This window comes from Cherax quadricarinatus, chromosome 14, assembly GCF_038502225.1.
Source record: "Cherax quadricarinatus isolate ZL_2023a chromosome 14, ASM3850222v1, whole genome shotgun sequence".
NCBI lineage: Eukaryota > Metazoa > Arthropoda > Malacostraca > Decapoda > Parastacidae > Cherax > Cherax quadricarinatus.
Genome location: NC_091305.1, coordinates 50,830,038 through 50,845,812, shown reverse-complemented (window position 1 = coordinate 50,845,812; position 15,775 = coordinate 50,830,038). Strand labels below are relative to the sequence as shown.

At 44.3% G+C, this 15,775-nt stretch overlaps 1 protein-coding gene across 11 annotated transcripts in view; it reads left to right on the top strand.

Annotated features, from left to right (window-relative positions):
* LOC128698394 (adenylate cyclase type 1) overlaps positions 1-15,775 on the top strand; it is a 1,819,232-nt gene that overhangs the window by 490,745 nt on the left and 1,312,712 nt on the right. For all 11 annotated transcript variants that reach the window (XM_070085014.1, XM_070085006.1, XM_070085009.1 and 8 more), the window contains exon 2: positions 377-1,030. In XM_070085014.1, the coding sequence (XP_069941115.1) occupies positions 455-1,030 (576 nt within the window). In that variant the 5' untranslated portion in view covers positions 377-454. The remainder of the gene's footprint in view (positions 1-376; positions 1,031-15,775) is intronic.

Sequence of the window (15,775 nt, the reverse complement as noted above, 5' to 3'; positions counted from 1 at the left end):
CATCGGGAGGCCTGGTCATGGACCGGGCCGCGGGGGCGTTGATCCCCGGAATAACCTCCAGGTAACCCAGCCATGTAGGACACCCAGCCTTGTAGGACACCCAGCCTTGTAGGACACCCAGCCTTGTAGGACACCCAGTCTTGTAGGACACCCAGCCGTGTAGGACACCCAGCCGTGTAGGACACCCAGCCTTGTAGGACACCCAGCCTTGTAGGACACCCAGCCTTGCAGGACACCCAGCCATGTTGTGTTGCATGTTTGAGTTGCTCATAGTGTTATCTTGGAAATAATTAACTTAGTGTTTCTAGTAACATTTGTTTGTTTTATACGACATGTGTTATGTGTGTATTAATATTTGTTTGTTAATGTGTTGCAGGTGATGCGTGGGCGCATGATCGGCGGGCGGGGCGCAGGTCGGTGGGCGTGGTGAGGTGCGGGCGTGCGGGGGTGCAGGATGGACCACAGTGTCAAGGCCATGACTCCACACCGCAAGGTGGCCTTTTCCCGGCTCTGCCGCAGGCATCGCTTTGAAAATGACGAACTGGAGGAGCTGTACCGCAGCTACACTCTCAAGCTGCAGCAGGCGAGCGTGGCAGCCGCCTCTGGCCTGCTGCTCCTGCTGTCTCTCCTGCTGGCCGCCCTACACGTCACTTATGCCCAGGTAGCAGCGCCCGCACCCATCACCCTACTGGTGCTCTCAATAGTACTTGCGGCACTCCTGGTGGCTCTACACTCGCGCTACATGCGGCACTCGTATCTCATGCCCGCCTGCTACTTGCTGCTGGCACTCGGGGCTATCCTGGTGGCCCTGGTCATGCCCGTGCCCTACACATATACATGGGTAGGCTGGCAGACGCTTCCCACTGCTGGACAAGGCGTGTGGCATGTCACTTTCGTTGCCTTTCTGGTGTACGCCCTGACGCCCGTGTCCACGCCCTTGGCCCTGGCCTATGGTGTGGCCCTGCCGGCGGGCCAGGCAGCCCTGGCCGCCACCTTGGCCGCACCCTTCACTCAGCTACACTGGCAGCAGGTAAGTCACTCAACACTCACCGTGTTGCAGGAATGACACACTTGCAACATTTGTTAATCTTTATTGATGAAAAGTTTCACCACACAGTGGCTTCATCAGTCCAATACAAAGAAAAAGGTAGAAAAAGAGGAGTTTAAGGTTCAGTCCCTGAGGGACTGATTACCTCTTCTTATGTGTATAGTTCTAGTTTTCACATTATGTCCTTGTATTGTACTGATAAAGCCACTGGATGGGTAAACACCTGCAGATAAAGGTACCCAGATGTTGCACACGCGTCTAATTCTTCATCTTGTAGGTATTGTATACCATTCATTTACAGTGAAAAATTAATTCATAGACGGATCTATACTTACCTCGTCTCACACAACATATTAAACCCTTGTCAGTTTGGATTCAGGAATAATAAAAGACAAATGACACTATCATACACATGCTAGAACTAATATATACCGCACTTGAAAAGAAAGAAGTCCCGCTGGGCATTTTCATTGATTTACGTAAAGCTTTCGATACAGTCGACCATGAACTACTGTACTCCAAATTAACGCACTATAGTATCATAGGCCACTCCCTCAACTACCTAAAATCATACCTTAGTAACAGTACTCAATATGTGTATGCAAATGATGCAAACTCTTCCACCCAACCAATCACAGTAGGAGTCCCACAAGGAAGCGTCCTTGAACCACTCCTCTTTCTCATCTACATCAATGATCTACCGAATGTATCACAGCTACTCAAACCCATATTATTTGCAGATGACTCTACATGTCTTTTCCCACCCAAACACAGTCATACTAGCAAACACAGTCAATGCCGAATTACAGAAAATATCTGCTTGGATGATGACTAACAAACTTACCCTGAACACTGATAAAACCTATTTCACTCAGTTTAGAAACAAAACTGCAAATGATCCAATTAACATAACGCTAAACGGATCATCAGTCACAAGACTCACAGAGGGAAAATTCCTAGGTATCCACCTTGACAGTAGCCTTAAGTCCCGGACACACATACAACAAATCACCAAGAAAATCTCCAAGACTGTAGGCATACTATCAAAGATAAGGTACTACATTCCACAATCAGCTCTCCTGGCACTGTACCATTCACTCATATACCCTTATCTTACATATGGAATTTTGTGCATGGGGATCAACAACATCCAATCACCTAAAACCCCTAATAACCCAGCAAAAGGCAGCAGTAAGAATGATAACAAATTCCCACTCCCACCAGCATACTCCACCAATTTTCAAAAGTCTGAATCTGCTCACCATTAAGAACATCCATACTTATTCATGTGCCTACTATACACACAACAATACACGCAAATATGAACCCTCCACTCAAACTTCTCCTCACCAACCTAAACAGGACACATGACCACAATACAAGACACAGATCTCTTTTTGATATACCTCGTGTAAAAACTCTATGGACATAAAGGGCCCCAAAATATGGAATTCATTACCAGAAGATATTAAAGTAACCCAGTCTGAAAATCAATTTAAGACTCAAAAGCCACTTAATCACCCTAGACTAAACGCTAAATACTCAGTACACACTTACTCGCCTATGTTCTCCCACATCATAACTTCAACAATCACTTTGAACCTTTTATCCATTGTTGACAGGAATATAATTTAATCATTGTTTTCACTAAAAAGCATTTTTGAATATATGAATATATCTTTTGTCTTATACAAATTTTGATTCATTTATAATTAATAATCTACTGTACAACTATGAAATAATTACTATCCTACTGTACAACTATGATATACTCCTTAGTGTTAAGTAGACTGTAAGCCAGTAATGTTAAGTTGGCCCATAGTGTCTAGGCATATTAGAGGCTCTCTCTGCATTGCAACCCACTATTGTAAATACAAAATCTCAATGTACTGTTTGCAAAGACAAAATAAACAAATAAATAAACGATGTAGATGTGTGTTACAAAATGGGACATCTAAAGCGTAGATATCTCCTGAGAAAACTAGAAGGTCAGTTCTTTGATCCCCTTCTAGCACCTAGCCTGTTTCTGGTTTTGTAACAGCTTGTTAGTTATGATTCTAGTCCAGTTATCTTGTATCGTGGGCGTCTCAGAGTGTCGCTGTGGGATCACAACTACATCAATACTAACCAAGTAAAACTTGACAACTTTAAGAATATAAAGATGTCAACCTGGAAATATTTACATTTAATGTAAACTTAATAATTAAGGACACAACTTTTGGAGTATAACCTTAGTACTTATATATATATATATATATATATATGCAAAATAACCACTATGAAAGAGTAGTGAAATTCCAAGTGTGAACGAGATTATTTGGTGTTTCTGGTAGGGGGTGAGTGAATGATACGTCTTCGGAGGGTTCTTTATTTGCAAAGTCGTGGTGGGTACACAGGTTTGTGTGTTTGTGCCCATGGCCCGGGAGGGCCATGCCCACGAGGGAGAGAGGAGTAGGCTTGTTGTCTGACTCTAGGCCACTGAGTGAGCGAGCGAGTGGGACCAGCGTCCCACTGACCTGGGCAGGCCTAGAGAGGGCAGCACCTGAGTGCCGCAAAATATGAACTATGCTGGCAGACAGCATAGGCTGTCTGTGCAGACAGTATAGGCTGTCTACATTTGCTCGGCCACCTACCTCATGTCATCCCGACGTGACAATACTGGTAGTAAAAAAAAAACTCTGTCTCTCTCTCTCTCGTAGGAACAGGGCACAGAACACAAATTAAAACATGTTTATACATATGGATATGGAAAAAAAAACTTTCTACAGGGAGGGAAGAAAAAAAAAAACATGTGAGGGTGTGCTGAACAACGTGGTCAAAGGCAGTGAGTGTCGAAGGGCATCACTGCACGCCTTCCTGCGTCTGGACAGATACTGCAACACAGGAGACATTTCTGCTGCTGAACTGTGATGTAACAGGTTATGGTCTCCTCTAGAATGGTGAAGCAGTCATCGTAGGAGTCACTGCAGGTTTCACTCAACCTGGGGCACAGCATGCTGGTGCCCTCAAGTAAGGCGTCATCAAAACTCGGCAACTGGGCAGGACTTCTAGCAAGTGACTCAGGAGGACATTTCTCAACGGGTACTGTTGTTTGGCTGTCACTGCCGGCGAGCGTGGAGCGAGTCGTGGCAGAGATGACTGGGCGAAACATCTGGGAGTCGTAACATCATACACCAGACTACAGTGAGCAAGCTAGCCGTTAAAGTGACATCATCTTTGTGCAGGAGCTCACTGAAGCTGTGACATGAGGCTGACACAGCGCCTGCCGACAGGGCTAACTGCGGCTTGACGAGTGTCATTCTCTTGGCAGTTGGAGTTATGGCAGAGGTTAGTTTAAGCGTTCCCAGGCTTGTTTCTCTACATATAACTGCACTCTGAAGGTCTGGAGGTGAAGTGAAACAAATCTCGATGGGAATCGTAGCAGGTACGATTCTGCAGAACATCTATGAGCGACGAGCATAAGAGCTTTCTGTACAATGGGCTCATATGCTCAGGGCTGACTAATATCAGCTGTCAAATGCGCTGGTCACACCGGATGACAATAACACAGTGGTGCTACACACTGGTCTGGGCTCAAGACCGCACTGGACACACGGAAAACTTTACACACACCATGTTGTACTGCATGTTGTACATGCAGTACAACATGGCTAAACTAGCAAAAGATGCTTTTCTGTGCACAAAACTGACACTAAGCCATACACTAACATGTGAGAACACTGAGAGGAATAAATTAACACACGACATATATCTTCTCTCGATCTTCTCGACAATACTGACATAATTACTGAAACACTTGATGTGACATGTGATATTGCGAGGTGACGTCAGCAGACATCTCGAGGTGATGTCAGGCAGACATTGTGACATCATGAAGTTGGGCAGCAGCATCGGTGACGTCAATGTGATGTGGGCAGCAGATCACAGCATGTGGCCTGGGATGTCTGGGTCAGTAACTCACGTAGCTCGTAGGTCCACGTGGTGTCGTCCACACCCCACATGGCATCGTGACTTGCTGATCCACGTGGCTTGCTGATCCACGTGGCTTGCTGATCCACGTGGCTTGCTGATCCACGTGGCTTAGTGATCCACGTGGCTTCAAGTGTCCTCGGGCACTCGGATACACAGCTCTGGCAAAGAATTCACACGAAAAACAGCAGAAAACACAGCAGAGGGAGTGATGGCATGGTGGTGTATGGTAGTGTGGTGGCGAGGAGCATGGGTGAGTGTATGGCGAGGGAGGATCTGGCCACTTCCTCCTCTCCCACCCACAACACGGCGAGATACTCACACTGGACTCAGAAATCACCACAAACTCACCTCTGACTTGCTGAAATAGCCATGTAGAGTTGAAACACCAACAGCAGAACATACAAGTGATGCTGAACACGTGACTTGAGAAACAGCGTTGGATGCTGTAGTGTGGGGTCACCTGGATGTCACTTACAATTCTCGAAAAAATTCGGCAGATTTCGGCTAGATCCTGCATGTACCTGTGTCTGGATGCTGAAACGTGCAGACACGACATCAGGATAACTCGTTGAGAGATGGATGTTTCTTGTGTAGGGTGATGAAGTGAAGATGACTTCATACCTCTTCCTCTCTCTGGGCAAACACAACTGCTGCGACCACCGCTTCCCACCAATGTGAATTATTTCGTGTTTCTGGCAGCGGGTGAGTGAATGATACATCTTCGGAGGCTTCTTACTTTATTTGCAAAGTCGTGGTGGGTACATAGGCTTGTGTGTTCGTGCCCATGGCCTGGGAGGGCCATGCCCACGAGGGAGAGAGGAGTAGCCTTGTTGTCTGAGTCCAGGCTGCTAAGTGAGTGAGCGAGTGGGACCAGTGTCCCACTGACCGGGGCAGGCCTAGAGAGGGCAGCATCTGAGTGCCGTGAAATATGAGCTAAGCTGGCAGACAGCATAGGCTGTCTGTGCAGACAGTACAGGCTGTTTACACAAGTGCTTTCATGACTACTCACATTATCACATTAGTGGTTGTTTTGCATATTTTAAAACCACCTGTTTACTGTGATCTTATTGCATATATATATATATATATATATATATATATATATATATATATATATATATATATATATATATATATATATATATATATATATTACCTGGAAAGGGTTTCGGGGGTCAACACCCCCGCAGCCCGCCCTGAGATAAGGCCTCATGGTGGATCAGGGTCTGATCAACCAGGCTGTTACTGCTGGCCCCATGCAAGCTGACGTACGAACCACAGCTCGGTTGGTCAGGTACTGACTTTAGGTGCTTGTCCAGCGCCTTCTTGAAGACAGCCAGGGGTCTATTGGTAATCCCCCTTATGTATGCTGGGAGGCAATTGAACAGTCTTGGGTCCCAGACACTTGTTGTGTTGTCTCTCATTGTACTCGTGACACCCCTGCTTTTCATCGGGGAAATTTTGCATCTCCTGCCGAGTCTTTTGCTTTCATATGGAGTGATTTTCATGTGCAAGTTTGGTACCAATCCCTCCAGGACCTTCCAAGGGTATATTATCATGTATATCTAGCCTGCATTTGAGGGAATACAGATCAAGGACATTCAGCCGTTCCCAGTAGTTTAGGTGCCTTATCGCATTTATGTGTGCTGTGAAAGTTCTTTGTACACTCTCCAGGTCTGCAATGTCGCCAACCTTGAAGGGGGCCATTAGTGTACAGCAGTATTCCATCCTAGAGAGCACAAGCGATTTGAAGAGAATCATCATGGGCTTGGCATCCCTAGTTTTGAAGGTTCTCATTATTCATCCTATCATTTTCCTAGCGGGTGAGGTAGATACATTGTTGTGGTCTTTGAATGCGAGATTCTCTGACATTATCACTCCCAGGTCCTTCACATTACTTTTCTGCTCTATTGTATGGTTAGAATTTGTGGTATACCCTGACACATTTTTAATTTCTTCAAGTTTTCCATATCTGAGTAGTTGAAATTTCTCCTTGTTAAACTTCATATTGCTTTGAGTGGCTCATTCGAAGATTTGGTTGATGTCCACTTGGAGTCTCGCAGTCTTCGATGGAGGTCACAGCCATGGTGATCCGGGTGTCATCCGCAAAGGAAGACATGGAGCTATGGCTTACATCTCTCTCTATGTCAGAAATGAGGATGAGGAATAGACTGGGAGTGAGTACTGTGTCTTGTGGAACAGAGCTTTTTTGGCTTCTGTACATAAAATGAAATCATGCTATCAGCACACTGCACACTGTAGTACCCTAAGAATATGTACCATCTGATATATTAATGAAAAATACTCCAAAAGTACAAGAGTAATATAGGTGTGTGTGTCTGTGTATGTGCTCAGTTAGACTCGACTTAATATGTGACTGACACAAGTCCCTTGAGGCAATAAAACAATCTGCAAGAACAGTAGGACATCCAGTTCACCAAACAACATTAATGTTGGAAGCAGCCATGAGCAGCACAGCATCAGGCAAGGAAGACCACCAAAATCCTTCCATAACTGAGCATCAGCGGTAAGTCCTTTTCATAAAGGAAAAAACTCTCTTACTGCTGAAACTGTCTTCAGCAAGTTGCAAACCCCGACTACGACAGTGCGTAGATGCCAGAACAAGGTAGGTCGAGAGTTTAACTCCGGACCAGAGGTACAGTGTGTCTCATGACACACAACCTCAGAGAACATAAGAAATCACTAACTCCAAATATGAAATGTATGTTCTGCCTCACTAAGGAAACACACTACCAAAACTGAGTGTATATAATATGAGCTGAGGAGAACAGCGCTCTCCCAGATAGACCAAAGATGTTGCTGAGAGAGAGAAAGAGGGGGGAGGGAAGGATGGAGGGAGGGACAGAAGGGAGGAAGGAAGAGGGGTAGGCCCTACAGATACCTCAGGTGACCTACCAATTGACCACACATACACACACACCCAGCAGTCAAACATTAGAACATATGAAAGGAGGAACACTGCAATAGGCCTGTTTATAACGGATTATTTGGTAGGTGCTGCAAGCGGGTGGTTAATGATAAACTTCTTTGGAGGCTTCTTACTTTATTGAGAGGTCGTGGTGGGTACACAGGCTTGTGTGTTTGTGCCCATGGCCCGGGCAGGGCCATCCCACGAGAGAAAGCTACTAGTACTTGTGTCTTGCTGCTAGGCCGCTGTGTGAGTGAGAGCGAGGCAAGGACAGACAGGCTGGCGTGCCTACCGAGAGGCCTGTCTACAGAGGGCAACACTTGAGTGGCGCGAAATATGAACTAAGCTGGCAGACAGCATGGGCTGTCTGTGCAGACAGTACAGGCTGTCTACATACGCTTGGCCACCTACCGCGCGTTGTCCCGACGCGACAATACTGGTGGTAAAAGAAACTCGGTCTCTCTCTCGTAGGAACAGAGCACAGAACACAAAATAAAAACATATATATACATATGAACATGGAAAAAAAACTTCCTACAGGGAGGGAAGAAAAAAACATGTGGGTGTGCTAAACATCGTGGTCATAGGCAGTGAGCGTCGAAGGGCATCACTGCACGCCTTCCTGCGTCTGGACAGATACTGCAACACAGGAGACATCGCTGCGAGGTAGACACAGGGTCCTTCGAGGTAGACACACAGAGTCCTTCGAGGTAGACACAGGGTCCTTCGAGGTAGACACAGGGTCCTGCGAGGTAGACACAGGGTGCTGGAGGTAGACACAGGGTCCTGGAGGTAGACACAGGGTCCTGCTAGGTATACACAAGGTCCTGTGAGGTATACACAAGGTCCTGCGAGGTAGACACAGGGTCCTGCGAGGTAGACACAGGGTCCTGGAGGTAGACACAAGGTCCTGTGAGGTAGACACAAGGTCCTGCGAGGTAGACACAAGGTCCTGCGAGGTAGACACAGGGTCCTGCGAGGTAGACACAAGGTCCTGTGAGGTAGACACAAGGTCCTGCGAGGTAGACACAGGGTCCTGCGAGGTAGACACAAGGTCCTGTGAGGTAGACACAAGGTCCTGCGAGGTAGACACAGGGTCCTGCGAGGTAGACACAGGGTCCTGGAGGTAGACACAAGGTCCTGTGAGGTAGACACAAGGTCCTGCGAGGTAGACACAGGGTCCTGGAGGTAGACACAAGGTCCTGCGAGGTAGACACAGGGTCCTGGAGGTAGACACAAGGTCCTGTGAGGTAGACACAAGGTCCTGCGAGGTAGACACAGGGTCCTGGAGGTAGACACAGGGTCCTGCGAGGTAGACACAAGGTCCTGTGAGGTAGACACAAGGTCCTGCGAGGTAGACACAGGGTCCTGCGAGGTAGACACAGGGTCCTGGAGGTAGACACAAGGTCCTGCGAGGTAGACACAGGGTCCTGCGAGGTAGACACAGGGTCCTGGAGGTAGACACAAGGTCCTGTGAGGTAGACACAAGGTCCTGTGAGGTAGACACAAGGTCCTGCGAGGTAGACACAGGGTCCTGCGAGGTAGACACAGGGTCCTGGAGGTAGACACAAGGTCCTGTGAGGTAGACACAAGGTCCTGCGAGGTAGACACAGGGTCCTGGAGGTAGACACAGGGTCCTGCGAGGTAGACACAGGGTCCTGGAGGTAGACACAAGGTCCTGCGAGGTAGACACTGTACCTATCTGTAGAAGAACTTTAGTCTGTCATTGCCTTTGTTAATTCTCCTGACATTCTTGGGTCACACTGGATTCCCAGATATTTCAGCCAAGATACTGTAGTAATGGTTTTCCCACAGCTGTCATAATGCTGTAGTGAGACAAACACGATCTTCCAGCTGTAACTGCAGGTTGTGCCGCTCCATACATCCTCTCCAACACTATAATGTGCGATGTTAGGCTTACTGCTCTGTAATTTTTGGATAGCACTTTACTGCCTCCATTATGCCAAGGAATTATGTTTGCATTTTTTTTAGTGTACTTGTATTACGTGCCAACAGCAGCAGTTTAATTGATCATAAGAATTACTCGCACTGGCGTAATAAATTGTTCAATGGATATATTTTCAGTAAAAAAAAAAGTGTTGGTCATTGAAAATGTTTAATCTGGCGGCACAATTCAATATGGCGGCCATACAAGCAGAATATTCCCATTATTTCCACTGTTATCAAAATATAATGCAATGCAATGTAATTTTTTCATGTTTATTAATAACCAAAAATTCTGCCATATAAAGAAACGACAAATATGAACTCAGGACAATTTTATTATAGAAATATGAGTTGTCAGTGATCACCTGACACTGATATATGTTACAATCATGTGTGTTAATATTATACGCGTTAAAACTCTTCCTTTATATACAAATTTACAGGCTGAGATTAATAGTTATTGATGAATTAGCAGAGATTTTTTTTTTGTTCACCCATGAATGTTGAATGTTGTGTGAGGTAGGTGAAAGACCCTGGCAAGTTGGGTTTTTTCTGAATGTTGTGTTTCAGTGTTATGTCTTCTTGGGCAGTGTTATAGTTTACTGCTGATATATGGATGTGCTTGTGCCAGGAGAAGATGATGTAGCATTTGTAGCAGATGTATTGTGATCAACGTTGTCAACTAGTGATGTTGTAGGTACTTAACTTCATCTCTGTGATCAACGTTGCCAACTAGTGATGTAGTAGGTACTTAACTTCATCTCTGTGATCAACGTTGTCAACTAGTGATGTAGTTGGTACCTAACTTCATCTCTGTGATCAACGTTGTCAACTAGTGATGTAGTTGGTACCTAACTTCATCTCTGTGATCAACGTTGCCAACTAGTGATGTTGTAGGCACCTAACTTCATCTCTGTGATCAACGTCACCTAGTGATGTAGTAGGTACTTAACTTCATCTCTGTGATCAACGTCACCTAGTGATGTAGTAGGTACTTAACTTCATCTCTGTGATCAACGTCAACTAGTGATGTAGTAGGTACTTAACTTCATCTCTGTGATCAACGTTGTCAACTAGTGATGTAGTTGGTACCTAACTTCATCTCTGTGATCAACGTTAACTAGAGATGTAGTAGGTACCTAACTTCATCTCTGTGATCAACGTCAACTAGTGATGTTGTAGGTACCTAACTTCATCTCTGATCAACGTTAAATAGAGATGTAGTAGGTACCTAACTTCATCTCTGTGATTAACGTCAACTAGTGATGTTGTAGGTACCTAACTTCATCTCTGTGATCAACATTAACTAGAGATGTAGTAGGTACCTAACTTCATCTCTGTGATCAACGTCAACTGGTGATGTTGTAGATACCAAAGTTGATCTTCAGGGGACAAAGAGCTTCACTTTTAGTATACTTAACCACCAGTGCTTCACTTAGCTCATGTAAAGTCTTCATCAACCTCTCACATGATGCAGTTATTCCGTGTTCACAAAGTATGTTCACCAACTGGTCTTTACGGGTCTTAAAATACACAACAAGACCTATATGACATGAGAAATCCAGCTGATGTTGAGATGAAAGTGTGTGCAACATGAGAGTTCTTTGTGAGTTTTATAACAGTAAAACCAGAAAGATCAGTATCGTCATTAGATGATATTGATGATATTCTACCAGACATTTAATATCTGTCATATTGTAAGTACTTACAAAAAACTGCAAAGTTGCAAGGTAGCACAATTACCTGTACAGCCTACGCCAACGTGTAGCTGATGACTGAGTGTACGTTGCAGCATTTGTTATCTTAGACTCCGGGAAGTCATTCTCACAATAACTGCATCATCATTCTCACAATAACTGCGTTATCCTTATCACAATAACTGCATCATCATTATAACAATAACTGCAACATCATTATCACAATAACTGCATCATCATTCTCACAACTGCACCATCATTCTCACTATAATTAAATCATCATTCTCAATATAATTGCATCCTCCTCCTCCTCCTCCTCCTTGAGAACCATCAGTTCATCTCTTCTTGTAAATCTCTGCTTCATCCGTGAGTGTTGTGGAGTTATCACTAGGTTGTTCAACACCACGTTGTACCACACGTTGAGAGTACAGTGTTGACACTTGCCTTAGTTATGTATCCTCAGTACTGACACCTATGTTCCTTGTCTTCATTACTGGTACCTACGTTCCTTATCTTCACTACTGGTACCTACGTTCCTTACCTTCACTACTGGTACCTACGTTCCTTATCTTCATTACTGGTACCTACGTTCCTTATCTTCATTACTGGTACCTGCGTTCCTTATCTTCATTACTGGTACCTGCGTTCCTTATCTTCACTACTGGTACCTACGTTCCTTATCTTCACTACTGGTACCTACGTTCCTTATCTTCACTACTGGTACCTACGTTCCTTATCTTCACTACTGGTACCTACGTTCCTTATCTTCACTACTGGTACCTACGTTCCTTATCTTCACTACAGGTACCTACGTTCCTTACCTTTACTACTGGTAATTACGTTCCTTATCTTCACTACTGGTACTTACGTTCGTTACCTTTACTACTGGTACCTACGTTCCTTATCTTCACTACTGGTACCTACGTTCCTTATCTTCACTACTGGTACCTACGTTCCTTATCTTCACTACTGGTACCTACGTTCCCTATCTTCACTACTGGTACCTACGTTCCTTATCTTCACTACTGGTACCTACGTTCCTTACCTTCACTACTGGTACCTACGTTCCTTATCTTCATTACTGGTACCTACGTTCCTTATCTTCATTACTGGTACCTGCGTTCCTTATCTTCATTACTGGTACCTGCGTTCCTTATCTTCACTACTGGTACCTACGTTCCTTATCTTCACTACTGGTACCTACGTTCCTTATCTTCACTACTGGTACCTACGTTCCTTATCTTCATTACTGGTACCTACGTTCCTTATCTTCACTACTGGTACCTACGTTCCTTATCTTCACTACTGGTACCTACGTTCCTTATCTTCACTACAGGTACCTACGTTCCTTACCTTTACTACTGGTACCTACGTTCCTTATCTTCACTACTGGTACTTACGTTCGTTACCTTTACTACTGGTACCTACGTTCCTTATCTTCACTACTGGTACCTACGTTCCTTATCTTCATTACTGGTACCTACGTTCCTTATCTTCATTACTGGTACCTACGTTCCTTATCTTCATTACTGGTACCTACGTTCCTTATCTTCACTACTGGTACCTACGTTCCTTATCTTCACTACAGGTACCTACGTTCCTTACCTTTACTACTGGTAATTACGTTCCTTATCTTCACTACTGGTACTTACGTTCGTTACCTTTACTACTGGTACCTACGTTCCTTATCTTCACTACTGGTACCTACGTTCCTTATCTTCACTACTGGTACCTACGTTCCTTATCTTCACTACTGGTACCTACGTTCCTTATCTTCACTACTGGTACCTACGTTCCTTATCTTCACTACTGGTACCTACGTTCCTTACCTTCACTACTGGTACCTACGTTCCTTATCTTCATTACTGGTACCTACGTTCCTTATCTTCATTACTGGTACCTGCGTTCCTTATCTTCATTACTGGTACCTGCGTTCCTTATCTTCACTACTGGTACCTACGTTCCTTATCTTCACTACTGGTACCTACGTTCCTTATCTTCACTACTGGTACCTACGTTCCTTATCTTCACTACTGGTACCTACGTTCCTTATCTTCACTACTGGTACCTACGTTCCTTATCTTCACTACTGGTACCTACGTTCCTTATCTTCACTACAGGTACCTACGTTCCTTACCTTTACTACTGGTACCTACGTTCCTTATCTTCACTACTGGTACTTACGTTCGTTACCTTTACTACTGGTACCTACGTTCCTTATCTTCACTACTGGTACCTACGTTCCTTATCTTCATTACTGGTACCTACGTTCCTTATCTTCATTACTGGTACCTACGTTCCTTATCTTCATTACTGGTACCTACGTTCCTTATCTTCACTACTGGTACCTACGTTCCTTATCTTCATTACTGGTACCTACGTTCCTTATCTTCATTACTGGTACCTACGTTCCTTATCTTCACTACTGGTACCTACGTTCCTTATCTTCATTACTGGTACCTACGTTCCTTATCTTTACTACTGGTACCTACGTTCCTTCATTACTGGTACCTACGTTCCTTATCTTCATTACTGGTACCTACGTTCCTTATCTTCACTACTGGTATCTACGTTCCTTATCTTCATTACTGGTACTTACGTTCCTTATCTTCACTACTGGTACCTACGTTCCTTATCTTTACTACTGGTACCTACGTTCCTTATCTTCATTACTGGTACCTACGTTCCTTATCTTCATTACTGGTACCTGCGTTCCTTATCTTCATTACTGGTACCTGCGTTCCTTATCTTCACTACTGGTACCTACGTTCCTTATCTTCACTACTGGTACCTACGTTCCTTATCTTCACTACTGGTACCTACGTTCCTTATCTTCACTACTGGTACCTACGTTCCTTATCTTCACTACTGGTACCTACGTTCCTTACCTTCACTACTGGTACCTACGTTCCTTATCTTCATTACTGGTACCTACGTTCCTTATCTTCATTACTGGTACCTGCGTTCCTTATCTTCATTACTGGTACCTGCGTTCCTTATCTTCACTACTGGTACCTACGTTCCTTATCTTCACTACTGGTACCTACGTTCCTTATCTTCACTACTGGTACCTACGTTCCTTATCTTCACTACTGGTACCTACGTTCCTTATCTTCACTACTGGTACCTACGTTCCTTATCTTCACTACTGGTACCTACGTTCCTTATCTTCACTACAGGTACCTACGTTCCTTACCTTTACTACTGGTACCTACGTTCCTTATCTTCACTACTGGTACTTACGTTCGTTACCTTTACTACTGGTACCTACGTTCCTTATCTTCACTACTGGTACCTACGTTCCTTATCTTCATTACTGGTACCTACGTTCCTTATCTTCATTACTGGTACCTACGTTCCTTATCTTCATTACTGGTACCTACGTTCCTTATCTTCACTACTGGTACCTACGTTCCTTATCTTCATTACTGGTACCTACGTTCCTTATCTTCATTACTGGTACCTACGTTCCTTATCTTCACTACTGGTACCTACGTTCCTTATCTTCATTACTGGTACCTACGTTCCTTATCTTTACTACTGGTACCTACGTTCCTTCATTACTGGTACCTACGTTCCTTATCTTCATTACTGGTACCTACGTTCCTTATCTTCACTACTGGTATCTACGTTCCTTATCTTCATTACTGGTACTTACGTTCCTTATCTTCACTACTGGTACCTACGTTCCTTATCTTTACTACTGGTACCTACGTTCCTTATCTTCATTACTGGTACTTACGTTCCTTATCTTCACTACTGGTACCTACGTTCCTTATCTTTACTACTGGTACCTACGTTCCTTATCTTCACTACTGGTACCTACGTTCCTTATCTTTACTACTGGTACCTACGTTCCTTATCTTTACTACTGGTACCAACGTTCCTTATCTTCACTACTGGTACCTACGTTCCTTATCTTTACTACTGGTACCTACGTTCCTTATCTTCACTACTGGTACCTACGTTCCTTATCTTCATTACTGGTACTTACGTTCCTTATCTTCACTACTGGTACCTACGTTCCTTATCTTTACTGCTGGTACCAGCGTTCCTTATCTTCGCTACTGGTACCTACGTTCCTTATCTTCATTGCTGTTACCTACGTTCCTTATCTTCACTACTGGTTCCTACGTTCCTTATCTTTACTACTGGTTCCTACGTTCCTTATCTTCATTACTG